This window comes from Haliaeetus albicilla, chromosome 8 (assembly GCF_947461875.1).
Source record: "Haliaeetus albicilla chromosome 8, bHalAlb1.1, whole genome shotgun sequence".
Lineage (NCBI taxonomy): Eukaryota > Metazoa > Chordata > Aves > Accipitriformes > Accipitridae > Haliaeetus > Haliaeetus albicilla.
Window position 1 is genome coordinate 43,967,442 of NC_091490.1, and position 19,878 is coordinate 43,987,319.

Below are 19,878 nucleotides of genomic sequence, written 5' to 3' on the forward strand. Positions count from 1 at the left end.
AAAGCCAACTAAGTAAAGCTAATTTTTTATACAGAAGAATCCTGCTAGTTGTGTAGAGGAGCTTTGTTGAGTGGAACAGAAAAGACATCAGAGGAGACTCTACAGCAGGTTTTCAAATATTTCCAGCTACCTTCCCAACGTGCAGCCTGTATTCCACAATAAACACAGAGACACAATTTCAGAGCAGCTCTAGTACCCACAGAGCACTGCAGGATTAAGTCTACCATCTTGTTTGCAGCACTTGGCAAGGAAAACTACCCCAGGTGCTCCCCACAAAGAGCCCCCGGGGCTGGAGGGATGCTGACAGTGCCTTCGGAAACACAGGAGCAAAACTGTGAGCGCAGCTAAAAACGTGTGTGTGCGGAAATTCCACTTCCAAGAGACACGGTCACCCCCGAAGTCCCTAGAGCCGCAGGGCAAGCGCATTAGCGATAAATTGAACAAAACGCTTGCAACATCTTACCACGACTACACTCATTTCCTCACTCATCGAGACATCACTGCGTCTGCCCAGTCCCACCCCGGGTCGTGGTTTCAAGCACTGTTTGCAAGCCAGCCGGAAAGAAGATTCCTCATTTCTCCTTATTTTACAAATGTGAGATCTAGAGCACAGCTGACGTGCGTGAAGCCAGATGAACAGCAAGAAGCAGAATACAGCTTAAGCCACGACGCTGCCCTTCAGTGACTTCAGTAACAGAGAGCGCGCTGGATGGTCCCTAAGCCAGGGGACGGAGTTGTGCCCATGCAGATAATGGCACCTGTTAAAACCGAGCTTCTTTGGGGTACTAGAGGAATCTACCTACTTGGCAAAGAACTCTGAAATCCATTAATGAAACATCCTTTAACCACAGTGAAATGCTATGTCTCTCTCTTTTTTCCTCCCCAGGTGGCTGGAGGTACTTGGAGCATCTCTTTCTTCCATACAGCAACCAGAAAACTCACACACAGACTATTGTCCACATGCGCCCCCAAAAAACCCCAACTTTATACATGAACCCTCATTGAAAAACAGGTCTGGGTACAGAGAGCAAGAGAAGTGCTCTTCTACGCCAGCAGAAAGCCAAGAGGTGGTTCCTCCGCCAGAACCCTGCCGCAGAGGTTATTTTGCACTCCACAGAGCACGGTGGCAAGGTACAACGCTGCAGCAGCAAACAGGCTAGTGAAATCAAAAGAGCTTACCAGCACTCAGCAAACGGCCTGCAGTTCCCATTTCAAGGAAGGAAATTTGCATCCAAAGCATCAAGAGCACTTTAACTTGAGTTTAAAATAAATTCAGAGCAGATCCATGCCGCCAGCTTGTGTTTGTGACTGGAATCCCAGCCAGCCCCAGCCTGAGCTTCTCCCCAGGTAGAGACCTCAGCGAGAGCCTCTCCTCGGCAGAGGCGATAGCTCCAGCTTGTAGCACAGAAAAGAACAGGGCCAGGAAAATGGTGTGGAGGACAACACATCTGCAGCTAGTTCAGCACACACAGGCCAGGGCCATTAGTGCTAATTGGGGCTACCCACCCCCTGAGCCTGAAAATGAACATGCATTTGGTTTGCATCCCGTTGCAGTTCCCAGCACCTCACACGGACCAAGGCTTGAAAGCATGATGCTGTCCTGCCCATGTTGCTGCCACGGTGAACACTCTCCATTAGTTCATTAAGCACTGCAGCTAATTTTGCACAGCACACTCCCCAGGGAAAGCCAGGTGCATCCCAAAGGGTGCTGCTGCGGTAGGGTTGGGTTTTCACATGTCTGTGCAACACTGTGCTGTGCTTACTGGAGGCACACGGACTGGGAAACACAACTTGAAGGAAAAGGGAGCAAACTCAGGGCCGGGCTTTAGTCCTGCTGGGGTTTATGCCAAGCCTTGGATCAGCCCAAGACAACTCTGCGCTCTGCACAGACAAGCCTTTCCCTCGCAGTAGGGAGCTCTGGTGCGAGCAGGGAGCCTACAGCTTAATTCAATCAAATTAGGGTATCTTTGAAAGTTTGTCTGTCCCAGAATCATAAAAAGCCCTCGCTAACAAGTACTAACAGGGCTAGGTTAAATCCAGCTGAGGTAAAGCCAGGGGCGAGAGCACCACCCACAGCTGGGAGAAACCTTCTCCAGGCAAACAGCTCCCCAAAAGCCACCCCAAAACTTGCGGCTCCCCCACCCCGAAGCCAAGACACAGCCCCTGAGAGGGCACTTCCACCTCCTTCCCAGAGCTGCTTGAGGGAAGACTTGCCTTTTTAAGGCATCAGGATTTATTTTCAGCTTCACCAGGTGTTGCCAGTGCCCCATCAGCCGGCATGTTTGGTCTGTGAGTGCCATCTACAGGGTTCCCCTGTTCCCCAGCCCTCTCCTGCCAGCTCCTAACACCAGCTGCCCTCTCTGCACAGCACAACAGAAGGCCCTACCAGAAACAAGGTTAAAACACAGAGCAAATGAAAGCCTCTTAGCTGTGCCATGCTCCAGGACAAGCGTGCAGCCACCAGCCTCCTGTGCATGGGTCACGACCAGAGAGCAGGGTGGCAGAGTGGGACACGGGGACCTTGGCTTCTTCTTTCTTCAGTGCTGCTCATCTACACAGCTGAAATCTGCACAACCACCCTCCTTTGCAAGATGGATGAAAAGCAGATGTTAGTACCAGGGAACACCCTTAATTTTGTTCAGGCTTTAATTCTTTGCACTGAGGAGTGAGGACATCCCCATCTGGGGGACAGCCTCTGCTTCCTGACTCCCAAATAAGCAAAACGTAACTTGGTTCTTCTGTTGCAGAGAGGCTGGGATCACCCTTGCAGGGATGTTACTTAGTCTTCTGTACAAGAAAAGGGATTAATGTAAGAACAGCGAGAAAGGGAGGAGACTTTAGAAAACTGAAACAAACCCCGAGATGATCAGTGAAGGTGAGCAGTAGGCAATGAGAGAGAAGTATGGAAGTAATACACAAACAGGGTTGATAGTGTAACTCTGCTGCCAAGCAGAGAGCAAGGCAATGCTCAGAGAAAAGCTCCATAAAAGCACCATCCCATCAGCTCAGCAGCAAGCCAGCCACGTGAGGCGGCCCGCAGAACAACCCCGAATGTGGGCGGCCAAGCACACTGCCATGGAGGAATCGGGTGAAACGGAATGCTTTATTTCACTTGTTTCAAGATACAATGGAGGGGGGATGCTGTAAACGAAAGTAAAACAATCAATCAATACAGGACTGGTTGCTATTTAAAAATAAATCAACAATTCAAGCAGGAGGGTGAAAGACTAGCTCCTCCATTTCTGAGAGCACAGACAACACAATGCACTCAAGTGCTGTTTTATTGACTTCTTGGCAATCTGCTCAGACCACAGGTCCATCTCCCAGCACTTTAGCGCTGCAGATCCCATTCCAGTCACATGTACAAATGAAACGAAACAGAAGCACGTTATTAACAATAGAGAGCTGATGCTCATATCGCTCTCAGTCAATCTCATTAACCTCAGCAGACGGTCCAGTCGATTTGCCTAGTAGTTCAATATCAACAGTAGAGGATTCAATACAGCCCTCCAAGAAGATCAGAGAGGCAATTATGTAAACTTTTGAAATTAGGCTTTGGCTTAAACAACAGTGATTGTTTCAAGCGAACTCTGTAGCAGTCACTTGTGACACACACAGGCTGGTGACTGCGCAGCATCGTAGGGAACCCCACACTCCACTCTTGGTCCTCATTACCCTGCGCCCATCAGCTCTGACACCCTTTTGGCAAGGACCGGCAGAAGCCCCGCACACGCTAACAGTAAAGGGCAGCCGGAGTCCGCATCGCTTCCCACTATTTCCACTATATACCAACACCCTGATTCACTCTGGAGAAAGAAAAGTGCAGCAGTAGCTGGTGAGGCATCAGCCTACCCAGGGACAGACACACGTTCCTCTTGAGCAGCAGCGCGTATTCATACAAGCACAGCCCTGCGCTGATGCAGCCGTGCAGCTCCCAGGCCGGAGCTGTCTCACATGCAGCTGGCTCAGAGCACATGCGTGTCTGTTTGCATCCGTGTATCTAAATCTGTTCTGAAAAACTACCAGAAGATCTAACTGTTGCAAAGAGACCTACTAGGCTATCAACATGGGTATCAAATATGCATAAACTAAAACTATAACTGCAGTAACTACTGAACTGCTCTCTTATTATGCAAGGCTTTAAAAGCCACTATTATTAGCAAGATCCACCCACCCAAAAAGCCTGCACTGGCCTCGCACTTATTGCCCATGGGTGCACTGTTCCACCACTGTGAGGAGAAGCTGCTGTGATAGCTCCAATTTATTCTTCCAGGAGAAATGGAGATCAGTAACAGCTGTGCCGAGCAATAGATTTGTCCTCAAAGGAGTCTCAGATCTGTAATCAGCATCTTTGTTTTCTCCTCTCAGAAAATGCCTTTAACAATGACTTAGAATGGAGCAGGAATGTAATGTCTTGGCCTGCAAAGAGCAAATCCAGACTACCGGCTACTTCCAAGATGCAGGATGCTTCAGGGGAAAATGGAAATAGCCACACAGGGTCATTGATTACAGCTCAAACCTGTCTCCAGCCAAAACAGGATCAGAATAAAAGTGACAGCAGTGCTACACTACAGCCCCACAATCACATTTTTATTCCCCACACGATGAAACCCTCCCCTTCAAAGACAGCCAGCAGAAAGACTCTGGAAAACATGTACATGGTGCATAGATACTGGGCTGGCACACCCTCCAGGCCTTCAACTTAATTACCATTTGCCTACATAGTACCAAAATAGGGAACTCGTTATGCGCTCCGGCTGTATCCCTCCACACCTTTCCCTGCTCACATTCTAAATACCTATTACAGCAAAATCAAATTCTATCAAAATTATTTTCAAGGCAGGACCTACAGCTTGAGATCCCCTCTTTGATCAAAATCATTCAACTGTTAACATTAAAAAAAATCCCCCACTCATGCAAGGTAAGGAAACTTCAAAATTGCAAAACCCATCTGTCCCATGAAGAGCAGAGCCTAAAGAATGATCAAGTTAATCACCTCAGATAAAGAAAGGCCAACGAACATGTCAGTCACAACGCTGAGCCAGGGCACATCCATGGACTGAAATACAGTCAGGCTTACCTGGCGTCGGCACAATGGAAGAAACAACTTTGCAGAGACAGTTGAAGAGCCAAAGAAAGTTATCAGCATGTGCATAGACCTGCCAGCCTGTGCAGGATCAAGGAAGATACACTACCATGAATCAAACAAATCAGCTCTCTGATCACCCAAGGGGCAGCAATGGCCAGATTTAGCCATTCCTGCTATCCTCACACAGGAACACAGCAAACGCTTTCATCTCTGGATCAGCTAAACAAGCAGAAAGTACCTAAAAGAGGCATGAAAGGATACAAATGATATGAAATTAGGGCACATCCAAGTGCTGTGTTCACATGACAGCATTACTAAAAATATATATATATTTAAAAATCTTTTTGCACGTGTGCAAGACAGAGCTGCCAACACCTGGGGTGACATTTCTCCAGGAAACCTCACCCACTCTGCACTGAGAAACACTGCAGCTTGCACAGGTGAGCACCAGGATCACACCACTCCCTCAACTGCCTCATGAGGGATTTCAGAGCAGCAGCTAGACCCCGAGCTCCCAGGTGACCTGCAGCAAAAGCATTTGTCCTTGCTACTTGATAAGGATATCCCTTCTGCCCGACTCTTTCTGTTAAGTATCAGTTTTGTCTCCTTATCTACAGAGGATTTGCTAACCAAAAGAAAGGAGCCATTACTCCAAAGACATTCTCAATCTTCATCTTAAAGGTAAGGTCAAGCAGGGAACTCCCTGGCCTGCAGGGTAACTCCCTTGGGTTCTCCTAACAAAGGCACTACCAGTTTTGGGTGGAAGTGGGACTTAAGGATACAGGTCTGCACTGCCCATAGTTTCAAAGGAAGGGCCTTCCCTTCAAGGCCAAAATGTGCCATGAACAGGAGCACTTTACAAGCAGTTTTCACCATTTTAGCAACAGATCCACCCAACAGTGACCTTCTAACACATTCACGTTTGGTCCTACACAATAAGAACCCGAATACCAACACAATGGGCTGCACAGAAACATCCCACTTTGCTGGCCTGACAGTGAGACATAGCCTGAGTACCAGCAAATGGAGTGAAACTCCAGTACCCTTCAAGAAGAGATTATTTCTGAGCCAGAGCTGTTTTCAGTTTACAAATCACAGTTCATAAGGGTTTGGGTCTTCTTCCAGTGACCAGATGCCCAGAGACAGGTCACTCACCACACCAGCAGTTAAGGCTCTCCAACTCAAACCGCAACACTCTGGCTCTTCCTCAGGTGATCTCTGACAGAGCCAGCAGGAAAAAAATCCAGAAGCTTGGTAGACGTCACACATTTCTCTGGTGAACACACCACTGGAGCTGGGCAAAACAGTCTGAACACTCGCAGCCCCGAAGACTACACAACTGATTGCTCTTTTGGAGAAATGCTCCTTTAGGCTAAGTGGCACCTTTCATTTGTAAACATGTCTTTGCTCTGTAAACCCATGTAATGACCTGTATTATCATGTGTAACTGCTAACCCTGCAACTACAAGAAAATTGATGCATTTAACTCATTCCCAAAACTATTCTCTGTCTGAACTAACACAACACTATCCACACTTGCCACTAGTGTAACAGACAACAAGAGCTCTCCCAGCTCATACCAGACCAGAGTTGATTACAGAGACACTTCCTAAAGAAGTGACCTGATACTGCATGAAGGAAAGAGGATCAGCCTGCAAAAGGAATCCACTCGCCCGATACTTCAAGCTGACTGCCACAGTCAGTAGAGAGGGATATGAACACCTATAAAATACTGATAGGCCAGTAGACACAGCTGCAGCACTTGAGTCCAGAGCAGTAAGATTTCAAATGCTAAGCATTCATCCGGGAGTCACATTTTCCTCAGCATCTCCCTGGGCAGTTAATAGCACCCAAACGCAGCATCATTTAGCTTCCAGCTCCACCTTTCCCCAAAAATGTGTCTGAAGAAAACAGGTTTGGTCCCCTTTCCCCTGCCCCAGCTATGGAAGTGTTTGTACTGTTAATTAATAGTCATTAGAAGCAAATATAAAAAATAAAACTCGAGCACTGGTAAGGTGATTCCACTGGACTTGCACCCCCTTGGTCAGTCTGTGCAGTTGGTGCTGCTGGTCCCAAATCATCTGGAAAAAAAGAAGACACCCGGCATCAGAGTGAGCATGTACAACATGACAGATCACTACCAACCTCAAAACAGCTGGGGGAGCTGAGAGGCCAGACAGCGAGCTACGCTGAGGTAACATTCCTCCTCAGCTTTAAAAAAACATCCTCCAGAGAAATCAAACTTGCTTGACCCACGGGATGAAAGCACATCGCTGTGAAAACAGGAATGGATGCCCCAACGGGACCGTGACTTTTAGCTGCAATGTGACTTGGGAGCAATTCCTAAACTGAAAAAACAGCAGTTTTTGTTTTCCTGTCTAATGCAGGGAGGCTCACAGTGGACAGGAGGGCTGTCTCTCCCTCCTACGGCCCTGCTAAACACAAGGCACAAAGCAGTGCTCCAAACAAACTGGGGTACGTCCCTTTCAGTGCACTTGGTCAGCAAATGAAGAAAGGCAAGATAAAGTCTGTATGCCAACATAGAGAGACCACACACAGAAGTTTAATTTATGCAGATCTGGTTATAGGATCTGTGCCAAAGCTCCTACGTCTTTAGAAAAGGAGTCTCTCAGCCCCTCAAGAGGAAAAGAGAAGCACACGAAACACCCGCTTACCGCCTCAGATTTCTTGTTTCAAACACCGTGTCCTCATCGCTATCGAACGAGGCCATCTCTATGTTCTCATCGTAATTCGACAGAAGGCCGTATTTCTTCCGCTGAGGTTTCTTCAACCTGAAATGAGTTTTGCGCTCATTTCTGGGTCCCTCTGACCTAGAGCTGAGGGACACAGAGAGCGCAGGGTGAGTGTGCTGTCACACGACCGGTTTGCAGGGAGAGGGGGCCTTTATGAGACAAAAGGCAAAACGAACGGGACCGGGAGACGTTTTATCGCTGCTAATTACCTTCGGTAATTAACAGCGACGTGAATTTACAGCAGCATTTCCCACACGCTGCCAGAGGGATGCACAGGGAAGCACAGCTCCGGCCTGGCAAAGGGAGGGGGGGGGGTATCCAGTGCAAACGGGGCACAACCCCAGGGCCCGGGGGGGACACACGGGGACCGGGACAAGCAGGGGCACGGCCCCGGACCGGGGCGGAGGGGGGGGACACCGGGCCGGCCCGCACTCACCCGAACGCCCGCAGGAGGAAATAGAGCGCGGCCAGCAACGAGAGGGCGCTCAGCACGTACACCGCCCGCTTCAGCACCGGCAGCCCCGATCCCGCCCACAGCCCCGACCCCGGCGGTGGGCCCGGCCGCGTCCTGTTATCCGCGGCCGCCCGCGGCGCCTCCGTGGCGTTGAGCGGGCTGGGGGTGGCCGGAGGAGCGGGGGAGGCGGCCCGGGCGACGTGCAGGAGGAGGAGGAGGAGGAGGAGGAGGCGGCAGAGGGGCCTCGGCCGCAGCATGGCCGGGCCGGACGGGGCCCGGTGGCGCGGAGCGGCGAGCGGCGCCTCGGCGGGGCGGGCGCAGGAAGGCGGCGGGACGGTGCCGCGCGGCGCAGGCACCGGCCGGGCCCGGCGGAGCCGCACGCAGCGTTCCGGGGCAGCGCCGTTCCGGGCCGGCCCGGGGGGCGCGCTCCCCCAGGCCGGCCTCGACCCGCCACCGCCGTTCCGCCTTTCGGGGCGGCGGTTTCCCCCTCGGGGCCGCCGTTCTCCCCCCACAGCTGCCAGAACCTCCTCTGGGCCACCATTTCCCGCTCAGGGCCGCCGTTCCCCCCTCACAGCCAGACTCCCTCCCCCAGGGCCGCCATTTTCCCCCCTCAGGGCCATCATTTCTCCCTCAGGGCCGCCCTTCCCCTGCCACGACGGCAATTTCCCGGCCAGAGGCGAAGACCACTCGAAACACGAGCATTTTGAGCATTAAACAACCACCTCGTTTCTCCACAGGAGCTCGGGACTGACCCGGGGCGGGGGGGTCTGTCAGCCACCCTGAAGCACAGCTCCACTCCCCCCTGCGAGCTTTCCTTGAAGAAAAGGGAATTTTGGCTGGAAATGGGTCACCCCCAGCAGATGTCACATCGGGTCCACAGCACCCAAGCACCTTTCCCACAGATGCAACTGGGTTTTGCATCCAGCCCCCGCAGCTAGCTCTGCCCTCAACCCAACCCAACAACAAATCATTAATGCAGTGCTGTAATTAGCAATGCCAAAATAATAGCACCTCCAACTAGGCCTCTGTTTTTGCACCTATTAATTATTTCTGCCTGGGTTTAAGCATCTAGGCATCCTATTTAGGAAGGTCTCTCAAATAATGCTTTGTAAGTATTTACAGTTTGAATTCGTTTAAATGTCACCCAACTGCATTTTTACCACAGGTTTCTCACTCTCATGCCCCTATATTTTGTATGTAGTAATTCACCAGTGAGGATGATATTAAAGTGTGTCAGCTGATTTCTTTTTTTAAACCCTATTCACTTAGATAATTTGGAAAAGGTTAAAAAAAGAATAAAGAGTAGGTTTCAGGAAATAAGCTTGATAATCACTCCCATTCTGCATGCAGGAATGCCCCCAGGGCTCTTGAGGACTAAACGCTGCACAGGGAAATTGTGATGGCTCTTGGGCAGCAAGCACCCTGCTTGCTACCTTACTAAATTCCTTTGTGCCTGGGACTCCCCAGCAAGAGAAAACATTTCTTAATAAGAGCACAAGTTTTTAAAGCCAGCTTTACCCATTAATTTAGCTCATTTATACCAGCTAAGTGTCTGGCCTCCATCACACCTGTCTGATCTGGAGAGCTGATTCAAAGGACAACAGAGCAGGAGCACATGAGCAGTGGCTACACCTCGGTAGGTTGGCAAGCCACCACAGCCTTCCTTAATAACCAGGCTCTACAGCATGGACTAGAGAATACACGATCAATTCTGCCCTTCAAACACACTGCAGCAGTAATTGTTACTGGGGACAATACCCACATAATTTCTTCAAAGGCGCTTAGACTACATGAGCAGATTTTGCATAATACACTGCTCTTAAAAGACTTTCCTTTAAGTGGGGCATAGCATAACCAAAAGCCAGAGAAGTATCGGTAAAAAAAAAGGGGGGGGAAAGCAGGATAAAGCAATCAAATGTATTATTTTAACACAAAAAGGGTAGGCAGGAGAGTAGCAGAGACCATGAGAAACCCTCTTACTGCCTTCACTATTGCACTGCAGTCTCCTGCCTCATTGTCTTCAAAGCTGCCAAAAATACATTCACAGCCATCAGCCTCTCTAGCACTATAAATCCTCCTTGTTACTGAGCTGCCACATTTCCAGGATTTAACTGAGAACGAGACCTCATTTTTCATGAGCATCAGGCACAGGCATCGATTCAGTTTGAGCCAAGTAGGTTACACTGGGTGTCTCCGGAAGGCAGCGCTCATTTTGGAGCCCTGTGCCAGCCATCAGTCAGACCAATGGGGTAATGGAAATAAAGTAATTTAAGCTGCTTCTGCTCTACACTGTAACATGGCAAGACACAGGTATAACATATCAAAGATAACAGCCTGAAGGGCAAAGACTTTTAAGGACAGTTTGAGTTCGTGTGATGTATTGGAAAACATCCACCACTACTCAGGAGAGTTCTTATAATCTGTGGCATGCAAGAGATGGAGTCGAGCACCAGCTGGAGGAATTCAGCAACTGGCACTCCTCTGACTTCATTACAAGCCAGGGACTAGGTAGCAAGTGAATAAAAAATTAAGAACAGATGTTCTACACACACAGAAGAAGAGGGAAGTGCTGTTTGTCTGGCTAGTTTAACTTGATGGTCCATTTTAAAGATGGGACAAAACTGGGCACAAGAAAACGCCAATCCAACAGAGTTGGGGTTAGGAAGTTTGATCTCTACAGCAGACCCCAACTAAACACAGAAGGCTGAAAATTCTCCCAGTAACTTTAGTTTACTGGAGAGCAGGTAAAGGTTAATAGACCAGAGAAAAGTGAAGTATTTCATCAATACCAGAGTGCAAACTTACTGCAAGGAAACCCAAATTCCCTTGCTCTGTGCCTTACCTGCCCTTCTACAGAGCGAGTAAAACTCCATCTTTGGTGTCCAGCACCACTGCAGACAGCACAAGCCCCACAGGAAGTCAGCTACAAGAGCCACAGTTGTTTGGATGCAAGGCAGGGCAACCACAATTACAGCAGTTAACAAAACAGCAATCAATATCCTTAGTTAAACAACCCAACCCAAGTGTTTTAACTCCTGCACAGAATACTCTCTGCAGAATACAACAGACATTGCAAATAAAAGGCAACATCTGCTAATTAGGGAAAATGGCACTAAGTCTTTTATTAGCCATTCTATTCCAGAGAGTCAAAGGAATCAATACAAAATTGCAGCCTCTGCAATTGGTGGCTTATTCGCCTTTCATCTTGGGCTGAACTTCCCATTCACACATACCAGCAGGATTTGTTCTGACTATGCAGCTCCTCTTTAGTCACAGGCAAATGTTTTCTAAGTTTTAAAAAATTGCCAGCTGTTAGGACTGCGCTTTCTAACTCATTCAAGCAGCTCACACTTCGCCCCATCTGTACAGGGCACCTTCCTGGCATTAATCAGATTGGTGAAACCAGTTACTATCCTACTAGTACTATCTTACCAGCCTTCTTAAAGTCTGAATGCTCCCACCATCCATCTGAAGCTTCCAACTGCAGTACTCAAAAGCTGCGTGGCTGGCTCAGTACTGCTTCAACACTTGCCTTGTTCCACTTCTCATCTCCAAGCACCTAACAGCTTTCACCTGATGAAGTTGCTCTACTAGAAAATTCCAGGACATAAAAAAAAAAACTTTGCAAACATGCAGCTACTTCTCTAAGTAGCAGAAACATCACATCTCAACTTTCATCAGCGAAACAGTTTTAATTACTCTAGTGTGTATGGCAGGAAATCATTCATTATCCAAGCTCATAAAAGCTTTAGCATTTAAGTGCAAATTAGACTTTTTTGTTACCATTTCAACTGGCAGCAGCAGCTTCTGTGCTACACAAATACCAAGTCCTTATGTAATTGCTCATCTGACAGTTCCCTCCAGATGTAGCTGCTTTACTACTGAAGTTCTGCAGATGTACAAACTTAATGTATTAGGCCAACTTAATTCAAGGTTACAATGATGCAACTGAATTTCTTCCTCAAACTTGCCCTTAAAGACAGGTTACCCTCTCTGCCTGCCTCCCCAACCAGAACTGCATTGGTTTATTTTGTACTTTTAACTGGGCTGTACACCAGATAACTAGATTTCTATTGTATGCCTTGGCCACAATCTAATATTCTCATGTTTCCCCATGAAAGTACTACAGAGATTCATTTTTTTTTTCCACATTCCAGTATTTTATTCTAGCTTAATTTGACTTATTTCCTTGTTCAATTGACCTATATAAAAATCAGTAACAACACTGCTCAAAGCTCTTCATCTCCACCACTCCAGTCAATGGCTGTCCTTCTTGGTCTTCTCTGATGCATTTCATTGCTGAAATAAAATTAAGACAGTGAATTTAAAGGCAGAGAAAGCCTACGGGAATTTTGACCTAGAAACTACTGGTCAGACTTTACCACTTAAGAGAATAGTACTGGGAAACAGTAACAGAGCCAAACCTTTTGGTTCAGGAAAAGCTATGGGGGTAAGGAGGCAGACTGAGACGTTACCTGGTTGGCAAACTCCTGTCTTGGTCCTGCTTCCTTGGAACGAGTGCTCTCCTTCCTCAGAATCCCCACTCAGCTTCCACGTCGAGTGTCCATCTTCTCTTCAGCCTGCCAAAGCAAAGATGCATTAATAAAAATATCAAACAGAGACTTTACATTGCCACCCACCTCCCCCAACACAAGTCACATCATATACGAGGGTTTCACAAGCCATTCGCTGAACCCATCACATCACAGAAGCACAGTCTGGGAAAACTGTTCCAGGGCTGGCTGATGCCTTTGATATGCCAGCCAATGTATCATTTGATCCCTAAGCAGAGAGTTAACCACTTTGACATGGCTGCTTAGGAAGTGTGGGCTATGGGAAAAAGTTAATGGCAACAAGTAGGATGGCAAAGAAAGCTACAATTAAAGTGAGCAACTTAATGAAGTCTAGGAAGATTCTCAATAGATGAACACATATCAAGTCAGGGAATTCGTTTCCCATCTTGCTTCCATACCTACTAGCAAGACATGACTGCATGCCCAACTCTGATCTGTGGAACTGAAGTTGTGCCACAAGCCAAAGGTTGCATACGGCATGGGTTAAAATTTTTCCATCAGTTGACCAAAATTGTCAAAGGAATATTTCACAGGTACATTAGACTTTCAAATGAGCTCTCAACAAGAGGAAGGATGCGGACATGAGCAAAAGGAGTTACCTCGAATTACAGGACTATTTCCACATATGAACTAGCCAAGAGAGCAGCTTTCGTCTCAGAGGTTTCTGTTGGAGGCACAACACTTCTTTTCTCCAAGGACACTGCAGTTTCCATATGCTAGCAAAGAATTCTTAGAACTTGTAAGGCAATGACAAAGCTAGCTAATTACGGCAATTTACCTACCATTGAACACTTGTCAAGCTAGTAACTAGTCCAGTTACTAAAGGACTGACTGATTCTTCACTACAGCTTTTCAATGTAGGCTATTTCAGTATTTTAAGGAAACATCGATTATCCTACCTAACACTAGCGTTCCCTCGACTTCTGACTTCAGCTTTGAGTACTAGAACATCCTAAAGTATGTACTTTCAGTCCTCTGCCTCTAGACAAGTTTGACTATTCTTATGTGAAAAGTATGCTGACGAATTCACATGTCAAGACTGATTAAGATTAAATTCTAGCAACTGGTCAATAAATCTGGCTTGCTCTTACACTATCACTAGTCTTCTCCTTTCCTCTGGCATCCTCTATTACTTAAACTGTTCTTCATCTTCAAGGATTGTGTTGTGCAATGAAATGTAAATGTCAGGAGCAGAGTTCATTTCAGACGGTCTTTTAATAGGCTTCGTAAAGCCAAAGAAAACTGTATACAAGAATCCTTTACCACTTCAAATACAATATCAATGGAATATGCATATTTCTTCCAGTAAAAAAGGACAATATAAATAAACATTTTCAAGAACCTCTTTTATGGTAAGTTTGCAAGTCTATTTCTGGGTAATTTACATCATTACAACAGTAAAAATACCGTTATGCAGGTTGAACATACAAGCAAGTTTCTCTTTAGATATATCAAGGTGGTTTGCCTTCCAATTTGTACCCAGGCTGCATTCCTACCTTGCTACACTAAAGGAATGTTACAAAAGACGAAGGTAATGCACTTAAAAAAAAAGTCCACAGCTTGTTCAGCTTCCAGTGAACATTGAATTAAAGGTCCTTTCTATCTCAAAAGAAACTGAATTGGGGCCCCAACTTCACAACTTTAAAAAAAAACACCTTGGCTCATCATGAAGGATAAAATAAAATCTGAAGTGCTTTCAAAAAAGATTAAAAACACTTGAAAGCAGAGCTTTCTTAAAGAAAAGTCTAATCAGACCATCTTATATCAGAAGCTGTCAGGCTGTGTTTGACAAGATTAGAACTGATAATACTACAAAAGTGAAAATACAAGTAGATGTACTACACAATAACGATTTCAGCGAAGCTCCAAAAATCTTTATAAATACAGCCATTGGAAGGACGATCTTGAGTCAGGAAGGATTTTTACTCGTTGTGTGTAGCTGAGGACAAGAAGCAGGCACAATTGTAAAGGCACTGAAGCATAGACAAGTTCCAGCATTTTACTCCCTTGCATTATTTCAGAAGCTAGTGCTAGTTCGCTACACCATAAGAGAACTCCCCCACCCTTGATTAAAGTTTGTTAGGGCATCCGAGTTTTGTCTTAGTCTCAAGCTCGAGGAATGTATTTTAAAAACTTGCTTTGCCTTAGATCCAAGCAACTCCTACACATGCATTACAAATTAGAAATTTAAACGGCACAACCACGTCCAAAGCCTGGCAGATTGGTTCTTACGGGCAAGAACAGAAATAGTGGTACAGTCCAACTGAGCCTTACAGTATTTCCAGACTCAAGTACAGGGTCAGAAGGTTTAGAGAGTTCCTACAGCATACGTACTCATCATTCCCATTTGAACCAAGACTTACCGTAACTGTCATAGCTGTCTCTGTAGGATCCTCCTGAAGACCTGTCACCATAGCCACCTTGACTCCTGCTGTTAAAAACATTCAGGTGCTTTATATTTGCTCAACTGTTTCTGGAGCCTGCTGACATTTTTGTCAAACAGGCAACAGGCTTAAGGAGCTTCGCAACAACCCACCAGTGGTTTTAATGACTTTACCTGCTATTATAGTAGTCTCTGGAGCCATTATATCCTCCACTTCTGGAATCAAATCTGCTTCCGCCATAGCCTCTGTCTCCACCTCCTTGAACAGACACCAGATCATGGGGTTTTTTTAAGCATTCTGACAAATGCCATTACCGCTTCAGGCGCTGCAAGTCATTCATGCACACTTACCTCTAGAGAAGCCACGGCCCCGACCTCTGCTGCCACGGAAAAAGCCTCTGCCCCCAGAAGACCCCCCTCTGTAGCCACGAGATCTGTTCTCTGATGATTTTCCAGCCTGATCAACTCTGATCTGACGTCCGTCTACAGACTAACAAACAGAAAGCAATAAACCAACTTGATATTTAAACAGCAAAGCACATATCCAATGAGTTACGCACCTTCATTGTCAGCTAGGCAGTATGAGAACTTGCTTGTTTTTACAGGTAGGTTTTATTTCATGTCAAATCTAAGCCAACTACAGAAGTAAATTGATATTCAAGCAGTATATACACGTATTCTTGTGAAGTGTGACTATTTTTCAGACACGTAAGTTAAGTCACAAAACTTTAGCAATTTATATTCTTTATTATTTATGCAATTTCTAGGTTTTAAAGACACTAGTATTTATCCGTTTTTCTACACAGCACTGAACAGACACATCTTTCACAGTTCTCTTACTATGGTTTAGGAAATAAAGAAGCTGCTCCAAAGCCTCCTTACCTTTCCATTCATGGCCATCATTGCATCTTTAGCATCATCTATGTTTTCAAAAGTAACAAAGCCAAAACCTCTGGATCTCTGAGTCTCTCTGTCTTTCACCACAACGACTATAAAGAGGGGGAAGAACAACAACTGCATCAGCACCTGTGCAATCTAACAAAATTAGGGAAATCATCACAGCTTGGTACTGCAATCTTACCTTCAGAAATTTGTCCATATTTAGAGAAAACTTGTTCCAATGACTGCTCATTGGTGTCAAAACTCAGTCCACCGACAAAGAGTTTTCCCTCATCTGATGCCATTCTGACCTGCAAAGTCAATATATCCCAAGTCAGTTTCTCAAAAACATACTCCCACAACGTCTGAAAGATTAAACTGGTTATAACCTGACCAATAATCTCACGTTCTTGCACGACGCATACCCTCAAACTCCAGTGAACTAGTGCCTTGTGTTACAGAGGAGTACCCTATAAGCTGGCTCCAGACCAAGCGCCTTCCCGGGGGAAGCGGAGCCGCAGACGGGGACCCGGGGACCAAGGCCCGCAGCGGGACGCCAGCAGAGAGGCCCCGGCCACACACGCCGCCGGGGCACGGGCAGGTTCTGGAGGCCGCCTCCCAGGAGCTCGAGCCCCGACACGCTCCCTCCGCAGGCCCCGCCGGCCGGTGGGGACTCACGGCCCCGGTGGCGACTCACGGTACCGCCGGCTCACCGGGCCGCGGCCCCGGTTGCCCTCACACACACACCGCGGGGGGGGGCCAGGGCGCATGCGCGCCCCGCGGCTCCGACCCCCGCCCGGCAAAGGACCCCCCGCCCCTCCCTCACGGCCCGCCCACTTGGCGCAGGCGCAGTCCGACGCCCCTCCTCCCGCCCGCCGCCATTTTGCACGGTCGAGGCTCGTCGCCATTTTGTTTCCGAGGGCGCATTTCACCCCTCCCCTGGACCCTTCCCCCACACACACGGCAGACAACCGGGACAGCACCCGCCGGCCTCCCCGCAATCCCTGCCGCGAGACGGGCATCCCGTTCGGGACTCCCCAAGGAAGCAAGCCCTCCGTTCCTAAGACACATTTTCTCAAGCTCTGGCGCTCCGAGCCTCCCCGGCCCAGCCCGGCCGCAGCCCGCCCACGGCGGCGGGCGCCTTACCGGTGCCCTGGAGGTGCGGGGTCCACACAGCACTTCAAAGCTTCAGCGCGATGTACGCTGAGGCTGGCGGGGCGGCGGCTTATAAACGCCCGCGCTGTGTCCCGCCCACCTTATGAATATGCAGATTAACCCCGGTGCAAGGCGGGGCGACTGGTGTCACCAAAGCGCCGCCGCCGCTGCACCACCTGATTGGGCTGGATATTGTTAATATTCATGAGCCACGACGGGGGGCGAGGGGAGGAGGGAGCGAAAACAAAAACGCTGCATTACCCCCCCGCCCCCACTTCTCGCGTGGGGGCGGGGCGCGGAGGGCGGCGCGGATTGGTTGGGAGCGCGGAGACCGTTGGCCGGGAGAGCCCCTGTGAGAAGAAAGGAAGTGGAGGCAGCTGATTGGCTGGGGGCGGCCCTCGCCCCGCCCTCCCTGGCGACCGGCCCGCCCGGGGAGGCGTGGCCGCGCTGCCCCAGTTTCGCGCCCTTCTCGGCAATGCGGCGGCTGCTGCAGACAAAGGGGCCGCCTGAGGGGGCCGCCGCCATCTTGGGTAGCGAGCGCTGCCCGCCGCCGGCCCCGGGCCTCAGCTTCCCCGTTCCTCCCAGGCCGTCCTCCGGCTATATGCCACCCGCACCGGGCAGGCCCGCTCCGTCGCCCTGCGAGCCCCCGCCAGGTGCGGCCTGCTCGCCCTTCAGGGCCCTGCCGCCTCCTCTCTCCCCGCCTCTGAGGGAGGCTGTGAGGAGCGGCCTGTCCCCGGGCGCATCAGGGCCCGGAGCCCCGCAGCCTGCAGAGGCCCTGGCTGTCCCCACGTCTCCCTAGGCCTCGGCATTCGCTACCAGAGCGTGGCTTGATGGCATGGCGGTAGGTCCTCTTGTCCCTGGCAGACCCAGAGTCCCGTCTTCGTCACCCCCAGGCACGCACAGCCTTGGCACTCCCCGGCAAACCCGCTGCCCCCAGAGCCGGCAGAGCCTCCCGGGGAGGCCGCCCTCCTCTCCCTGCCCCGCAGGGTTAGGCAGCAGTTCCGCCTTTCCCGTCTCCTGTGGCAGCGCAGGGTGAATAATCCCGACAGCGCGGCAGCCTCTTCCTTTGAAGTGTTGTGCTGGTGCCTCCACACCCCCACACATGCTTCGGAGAGCACGGCACAATGAATGCAAAAAGCAGCCCCATCGCTGGTTCCAAAGCATAAATGGTTTTGTTTAAAAAATAATAAAAAAGGACTTTGCTCAGCCCATTTTCTGTTGAAATGTTTAAAAGCCCAGCCTGGGGTTTTTCTAAGGTAAGAATGTCTTCAGTGTTTAAAACTTCCTTATTGAAAGAGGAAACTCTCTGGCAAAGATAAACACATGTCTGTGCAAGGGACTATGTTGGTTTAAAAAGCCCCCAAAATAAAATTTGTCAGTTTTTCACACAATAACTACAGTCTTGTCTAGAAAATGCAGAACAGTATTTTAAAACGTCTGCGAGGAAGAGGTGCACAGGAGGAAAACGGTGTGCAGAGAAGAGCTGAAGAAAGGGTGGAAGGAGGCAAGGACGGGTCTTTGGAGGTCGCCTCATCTGTCCCGCTGCCTGGAGGCAGGACCGGGCCACATCAGCTCTGCCTCAGAGAAACTACTTGGTAATTTCCTTTGCAGTTTGCAGCAGGAGGAGTGTGCGCACACACCTGCACACCCGCACACACACACCCCCTGCCCTCTCTCCTTCCCTCCAGTCACCTCTACAGTGCTCAGAGCATTCCTGGTCAGAACAGGGTTGTGCAGAATAATAACACTGGAGTTATTTAAATCAGTGCTGTTTGTTCGCAGATAATGCGATTGATTTCCTAACTGAGAGCTGAGACAGAGTAAGAAGAAACCACAGTGAAATGCAAAGTCTTCTGCCCACTATTGTTCTGTAAAAACCAGCGAGTACCCATTCTCTGCCTTGAAGAGTAAGGAAGTTGGGCTTTTCCTCTGTGATTTGTTGTTATACCTTTTGGGGTCTACAGGAAAAGGCTTGTTTTGTGCACAAGTGTGTATAGTAATTATGAAATACAGAGGAATCTCAGTATTGCACTCTGCCTGAATCTCAGCAGCTGTACACAGAAAAATAGGTGTTTCGTTACTCCTCAGCGTGGCTCTCACAACAGCATGCTGCCTGCGGGTTTTGTGTTAGGGTGCTACAGCAGCGGCAGTTTTGCAAAGCATACAGGGCCGGCAGGGACAGCACACTGCAGCCTCGCGCTGCCAGCTGCCACCAAAGTGCTCAGAAGCATATAAAAAACCCAATACTGATGAGGTACCAATCTAATATGATTATTATTTTCTTACCGTGAAAAAACTTACTAACTTTCCAGTCCTGAGAGCAAATTAACAACACCGAATAATAATAATATACATTTTATATATATATAATTAAGTGTATCTGATATGTTTTGCAGTAAAAGGAGAAGAAAAGGTTTGGCACAGAAAATATTAGAGTAATAGTTAAAAACAGGATGAAACTGTGAATAGAAGGATAAAGTAGTACAATATTTTATGCAAATGAAAAAACTGTTTCCTGATTTGAGGAGGGTATTTCAATTTTAAACTCTGGGTTTGAATTATTGAATAAGCCTCGGTTATTTTTTAATTCT

At 48.4% G+C, this 19,878-nt stretch overlaps 2 protein-coding genes across 7 annotated transcripts; both read right to left on the bottom strand.

Annotated features, from left to right (window-relative positions):
• Positions 1-3,084: 3,084 nt before the first annotated feature.
• FAM174C (family with sequence similarity 174 member C) lies at positions 3,085-8,838 on the bottom strand. Its single transcript, XM_069790592.1, has 3 exons — positions 8,279-8,838; positions 7,765-7,926; positions 3,085-7,170 (listed from the first exon to the last, which is right to left on the bottom strand). The coding sequence occupies exons 1-3, from the start codon at positions 8,551-8,553 to the stop codon at positions 7,167-7,169; spliced, it is 441 nt and encodes a 146-aa protein (XP_069646693.1). The 5' UTR covers positions 8,554-8,838; the 3' UTR covers positions 3,085-7,166.
• A 2,555-nt stretch (positions 8,839-11,393) lies between these two features.
• On the bottom strand, positions 11,394-17,423 carry CIRBP (cold inducible RNA binding protein). 6 transcript variants are annotated; one of them, XM_069790599.1, is made up of 8 exons: positions 17,279-17,423; positions 16,335-16,443; positions 16,136-16,242; positions 15,605-15,743; positions 15,428-15,512; positions 15,234-15,298; positions 12,772-12,876; positions 11,394-12,595 (listed from the first exon to the last, which is right to left on the bottom strand). In XM_069790599.1, exons 2-7 carry the CDS (start codon positions 16,435-16,437, stop codon positions 12,872-12,874), a joined length of 504 nt encoding a protein of 167 aa, XP_069646700.1. In that variant the 5' UTR covers positions 16,438-16,443; positions 17,279-17,423; the 3' UTR covers positions 11,394-12,595; positions 12,772-12,871. The 6 variants fall into 6 exon arrangements, with proteins under 6 accessions (XP_069646700.1, XP_069646699.1, XP_069646698.1 ...); XM_069790598.1 differs by having other exon boundaries at positions 15,234-15,301; XM_069790597.1 differs by lacking the exons at positions 11,394-12,595; positions 12,772-12,876 and adding an exon at positions 14,067-14,809.
• Between the last annotated feature and the right edge of the window lie 2,455 nt (positions 17,424-19,878).